Source organism: Aptenodytes forsteri, unplaced genomic scaffold, assembly GCF_000699145.1.
Source record: "Aptenodytes forsteri isolate BGI_AS27 unplaced genomic scaffold, ASM69914v1 Scaffold523, whole genome shotgun sequence".
Lineage (NCBI taxonomy): Eukaryota > Metazoa > Chordata > Aves > Sphenisciformes > Spheniscidae > Aptenodytes > Aptenodytes forsteri.
The window spans coordinates 836,722-843,279 of NW_008794159.1; the positions used below are offsets into that span (position 1 = coordinate 836,722).

Here is a 6,558-nt window from a genome sequence, read left to right on the forward strand (position 1 = left end):
ATTTGCCAGCATAAATATCCTGCCCTTCTGCTTAGACCATCAATCTTGACTACTTGCTTAGGAATGTAGGGAGGTCATCTTCTGCAGTAAGTGTGGAAATAGAGAGTGAAATGTATTTTGAAATTTAAGGTTGATATGAAAGGGGCCTTCTACGGCATTTACACAAAAAGTTTGTCTAAGATAAAGTGCATGCTTTTTAGATGGAGTATGGAGAAATAAAAGCAGATTGAAGAAGTGCTGAACAAATTTAATTTATCGTTGTTACTGGAATAAGGTGTTATCAGGAGAAATTCAGAATTACCATCCTGTCTGTCCTTTGGCCTGGGGAAATGTGGCTCTATAAGCAGGAACAGAGCTGGAAGTCAAGGTCACAGTTCACCCCCTGAGTTCAGGGGCATGGTGGAAAATTTCATTCTGAAGTTGACTTATTTCTAAACATAAGAGATGATGTATTTCTTTCTTCCACAGGCATTCCTTTGATTTTATTTTTTCCCATGTTGCTTTGGATCTTGTTCACAGTTATAGAGTCCCATTGGCTAGCAGAACATTGCATTGGCTTCCGCATGGAAGGAAGGACTGTACTGTGCATGCACTGTTCTTAATGGACCTTTTCTCTCTTTCAGAAAAAGGAATGAAGAAAATGAGCAACATCTATGAATCAGCAGCCAATACCCTGGGAATTTTTAACAGCCCATGCCTGACTAAAGTGGAGCTGCGAGTTGCATGCAAAGGCATATCGGATAGGGATGCCCTCTCAAAACCAGATCCTTGTGTCATCCTTAAAATGCAGTCGCATGGCCAGTGGTTTGAGGTGAGTGTTTAATAAAATAGAAATGATTCTTCTGATGCTTTAGGACGGCATAGAGAAATTGAGGCAAAATTCAAATAGCAAGAACAATAAAGAGAAGAAGCAATTTGAAGGCTGTGGCATAATCTTCTAAAAGCGAAGGGAGATTTTCCATTAACTCTAACACACTTTGAATCAGACTCTTAATGATACTTTGAACTTCTGTTTGAAGTCAAGATTAAAAATGATGGTGATTAAAGAATGGAGCATCATAAAACTTTTCCCTTTAGGCCCTCTTGTTTCATAAAAGCTATATAATAGCAGAGATAATGATTGTGATCATCATACTTTCCAATCTAAAAAAGAAAAATGCTGTGGAAAAGAGGAGTATTTATTACTAGTTGGCAAGTAATTTGGTGACAGAGTAGTTTGATATGCAAATTTTGAGCATTACAGTTGGATTCACAGTTGAAGTTAGTAACTTAAACTAATGCATTTGCCTTATCAATTTGCATTGTATTGCAGATTGCATGTTTGATTAAAATCCCACTTTGGGTTATTTTACCTAATCTTAGAAACCATGTGATTGATAAATGGAAACAGGAGGTCTCAGAGACACGTAAATTGTAAATAAAGAACATTAGAATGGAATATAATATTTTAAATGAAGTCTTGGTAGTTATTTTACTTAAAAGTTACACGAGTGTTTGTGGTTAATCAAGCTAAAAAGTGTGAGTTTTAATGGAAAGTATGCATGAGAAAATTAGGAACGTATTAAATCCAGTTCTTATTTTGAGTGAGTATTATCCCTCTCTTTTCAACAGTCTCAGCATTCAGAATAAGATTGTGTTATCTATCAAAAGATAAAAATAATAATAGCTGTGAGCATATGCAGAAAGCAAAATCCTAAACTGATGAGTTTTTTAATTTAGCAATTTCATTCAGGTCTGTCAGACTTTGGGGGTTTTCTTCCAGTTATTCCAATTGTGTTTTGACCTATGGACCTCTGAAATTTTTCCAGTGCAGGGTGAGCACCAGCATAGCAAACTTAAGGTTTTTTGGTGGTAGTCCTCCTCTTTTCTTAGTTTGCCGCTGTGGAACCATTAGATAGGTCCCTGGCAGAAAACCACACTATAAGTAGAAATAAAACTCTCACGATTGTTCTAGTGCTACAAAATGTGTGTCTTCATGTAATTGAAATTTAAGGTGATATAATAGTTAGCCAAAAAAAGGGCAATTCTAGTTAGCCATGTAGAAAGGAGCATTTAGCTGTATGTAATCACCCAAATGGTAGAAATTAACCGAGCAATGGATTAAAGGTCAAAATAAGTGAAATGCCCCTGTTTGGAAAGAACGGACTGAAATCTTTTCAGTGCCATTTCAGTTCTCTGAATAACTTCAAGTGCATTTCACACAGTTTGTCTGTGGCCAGTTATGAGCAGGATAAGTAGCTTTGAATTATATATTCTTATGTTGTAATGGAGATTCCCTTTATTTCATGTGGTTTTTAATTTGGAAAGTGATTGTCTGAATAGAGTAATTCTTGCAGAACAGATCTGCTCACTGATATGATTCTCATCTTATGTCAGTTGTTCCTACTGTCTAATGAAAGTCCAGGGTACTCATTTTACTATGAACAAAAAGTTTTTATTAGTTCATGTTCCTATCAGTGCTGCACAGCTAATACAGCTCTGACATGCTGAGCCTTTTCCTATTCTGGCCCACACATTCTCAGCAGAATTTTTAATTAAGGTCCAATTGCTGAGTTAAATTGAGCGGAGTCACTCAGGTATAGCTGAAGACAATTGGCTGGAAGAATCTTCTGCTGATGACAATCAGTGATCCAGCAAGACAGACTAATAATTTTTAAAAAATCTAGTTACCAGTGAAATGAGTATATTCAACATAGAAATCACGAAATGACAACTCAAAGAGGAGTGGAACTTAAGAGTTTTGCATCTATGGATTTAGTGACTTCACAAACTTGTCTTGAATTTACAGATACCTTAAACCCCCTGGAGGTTGGCTGTCTCCAAACAGACTGTAGCAAAATCCAGTATTACTGAAACATGCATACTGATCAAATATTCTGGTTGTGTGGAGGATTTATGAACCGGGAGCAGCTGGGTTGAAGGTGCCTGAAATACAGGTTGTGGTCTGTATATGGTTCTGCTTGTGCAAACAGGTGCTTTTAAAATGTATGGAAGGTACTGAGGACTGACTGCACAGCCCCTACTGGGCCAGATGTAGCTGAAGCTGGTGGGCTTAAGCTGATGGGATTGCATTGTGCATGCTATTAGAGATGCTAGGACGTGATGGATTCACTCTACAGATGCAGACAATCCCTGAAAGTGAGAAATCTGTGCATATTTGTCTCTGGGAAAATTTTGATAAAACATGTCAGCCTGAGGAGAATTTTTTTTTCCAGTTCTGCAGTACTGTGTGTGCATATGTGTTGGTCAGTGTAAATTATGCCACTCGCACATATAAATATAAAATGAAAATATCCATGCTGTTGTAGAGTGGGTAGGAGCTGTTTCCAGAGATTGGAAATGGCATATATGGGGTTTTTTTAATTTATTTTTTAAATGTGATTGATTTTGGGGGGGGGGGGGGGGTTGTTGTTTTGTGGTGGGTTGTTGTTTTGGGGTTTTTTTTTCAGTCACAGAATGGCTGAGGTTGGAAGGGACCTCTAGAGGTCATCTGGTCCAACCCAGCTGCTTAAGCGGGGACACCTAGAGCCAGGTGCCCAGGACTGTGTCAGATGGTTTTTAAATATATCTAAGGAGAAGGACTCCACAACCTCCCTGGGCAACCTGTGCCAGTGCTTGGTCACCCTCACAGTAAGAAAGTGTTTCCTGATGTTCAGAGGGAACCTCCTATGTTTCAGCTGGTGCCCATTGCCCCTGATGCTAGCACTGGCCACCACTGAAAAGAAGCCTGGCTCTGCCTTCTTTGCGCCCTCCTTTCAGGTATTTATATACATTGATAAGATCCCCCCTGAGCGCTCCAGGTGTGGCCTCATGACATCCTGAGTAGAGAGGAAGGATCACCTCCCTTGATATTCTGGCAATACTTTGTCTAATGCAGCCAAGGATACCATGTGCCTTTACCACAAGGGCACATTGCTGGCTTGTTCCACTCGGTGTCCACTAGGACCCACGTGTTCTTTTCTGCAAAGCTGCTTTCTAGCTGGTCGTGACCCTCAGCATGTATTGGTGCATTGGGTTATTCCTCTGCAAAGGTAGGGCTCTGCACTTCCCTCTGTTGAACTTCATGAGGTTCCTGTTGGCTCATTCCTCCAGCCTGTCAAGGTCCTTCTGGATGGCAGCATGACCCTCTGCTGTATCAGCCGCTCCTTCTAGTTTGGTGTCGTCTGCAAACTTGCTGAGGGTACGCTCTGCCCCATCATCCAGATCATTAATGGCGATGTTAAACAGGACTGGATCCAATATTGATCCTTATGGTACACTGCTAGTTACTGGCTTCCAACTAGACTTTGCGTTGCCAATGACCAGCCTCTGGGCCCAGCCATTCAGCAGGTTTCAATCCACCTCACTGTCTGCTCATCCATTCCATACATCAACAGTTCCTCTATGAGGATCATATTGGAGACAGTGTCAAAGGACTTACTGAAGTCCAGGTAGACAATATCCACTGCTCTCCCCTCATCTACCAGGCCAGTCACTTCATCACAGAAGTTTGTCAAGTTGGTCAAGCATGACTTCCCCTTGGTGAAGCCATGTTGACTGCTCCTGATGTTCTCATCCTTAATGTGCCTGGAAATGGTTTCCAGGATTAACTGCTCCATCACTTTCCCAGGAATCAAGTTGAGGCTGATCAGCCTGTAGTTCCCTGGGTCATTTGAGGATGGCTACATTACTCCTCAGATGTGAAACCATGAGGGACACAGGCAGGACATGGACAAGTACTCAGAGAAGTCTCGGTGTTGTCCTCAGTTCTGGCCCCAATGTGCTTGCTGTTTTTCTCTTCCTGTCTGGGTAGGTATTTCCCTATAAACAAACCTACATGCACACATGCACAAATGTGCACGCATACCTCCCCCCCGCCCATTTCTCTGTGTATGTATGTTGATGCTATCTGAAAAGCACTATCTCTACCAATCTAGAATTAAAACGATATATTGTGTCTCCCAGCAAAATCAGCAGTTTACTCTTTCTCTCACATGAAGTTTGTATTTTTAGCCTGAGATGACAGGGTGTGATACAGCAGAATTTAAGATTATGCTATCCATATGTACTGAAAGACCATTTGCTGATCTGGGGCTGAATTTTAGCTCTTCTGGCCTTAGTTTTAGGCAGGTACACTTGCAGGGGGGCCAAATGTACTTCTTAAATTGTTTGTTTAAGAGAATCATTTAATGTTTTTGATTTTTTTTCCATATTGATTTGAATGTGTTCAAGGAGTTTAATAACTGGACTAAGCTTCAGATGGTGAATGGCTGAGTGGGGTAGTGGAATCAGGCAAAGGTACATGATGATAAATTCCTTTGCTCCAATGATTATTTTACCCACCTGCAGTGTGAATGTCCTTGTGTAATAAATGTTAATTGTGTATAGCACTGCAGTCTTCAGCCGAGATGTGCTAGCACTGAAATTCTCATTAACTTCTTATTCCTAAGAAAGTAGCTTGGGCCTGTTCACAGCTTGTTATCTGCAATATGGCAAGTACACGTGTTATTTTTAAAGTTGGGTAAGTTGCTGACCTGTGTCTGGTCATACGAGATTTACATGAGATCAGGAGGTGTTACATAGCCTGATGTAGCCAGATTGAATGTGATGTCTGTAACTATGAAAAGAGAAGAGGAGCTTAGGAAGACAGTAGCCATGTTTGAAAATCAGGGAGAGCTTCTTGTAGCCGTATTCATAGCTTTCTGCAGCAGGACATAGAATATCTGCTACCTTGTGGATTTGAACAGCCAGACAGAGTTTTTGCTTTTTCCCCTAAGTTTTTATTAAACTTGAAGTAACTGCAGAGCAAATAAAGCAGCACGCAAAGACAACATGCAGTTGCTAAAATTCATGTTGGTGGAACAGGGTGAATTTTTTTGGTTGGATAGGTTTGTTTACTGAAATAGGTTTTTTCATTAAAATGTTGACTGAGATCACAAATTTGGTGAAACTCAGTGAGCCTTGATAAAACTGTTGGGCAAACCCACAACTTTTCATTTCAGCGTTTTTAAAATAAAAGGCATTCACTTGTCACTTAGCATGACATTTGATTTCAAGGATCAGCTTGGCATGATTAAAAAAACAAAACTGAGTTTGGTGGTTTTTTTTTTCTTTTGCTTTGAGCAGTAACCCTGCAGGTTCCACGCAGACTTTCATGCAGACAGTAGAGAATGGTTAGCTTGGAGATGCATTGAACTTACTAACGTGTAGAATACCAGTGGAGCCTACTAAACAGGCTACCTAGGAATCAAGCTACAGGAAGGACACAATCTTGCTTTTCATCTCTATTTGCTTTTCCCTAGTCCTGCTCTCTCTTTTGCTTTATTTCTGAATTAATTCCAGCATCCTTCTCCTTCTTCCTCCTCTGCCTCCTCTCCTGCCTCAGCTCCCAATTTCCATTCCAAGCACCTGCTGCCTCATTTTGCTCCTCTGCATGTTGGAGAGTGGGGGAGATTCCCTGCCCCTTCCTAGCATGGAGAAAGGATCTGAAGAGAAGACCTGGAGGCAGACTTCAGCTACTTGTTTCCATAGATACCCAAAAGTCTCTCTCATGTTACCCATCTGTGGCTGGGGGGGGGC

General features: G+C 40.8%; 1 protein-coding gene across 1 annotated transcript in view; it reads left to right on the forward strand.

The window, feature by feature from the left end:
* The first annotated feature begins 626 nt into the window (after positions 1 to 626).
* Positions 627 to 6,558, forward strand: part of CPNE4 (copine 4) — a 204,419-nt gene continuing 198,487 nt past the window's right edge. Inside the window, exon 1 of the mRNA XM_009280456.2 lies at positions 627 to 811. Coding sequence (XP_009278731.1) covers positions 632 to 811 — 180 coding nt within the window. The 5' untranslated portion in view covers positions 627 to 631. The remainder of the gene's footprint in view (positions 812 to 6,558) is intronic.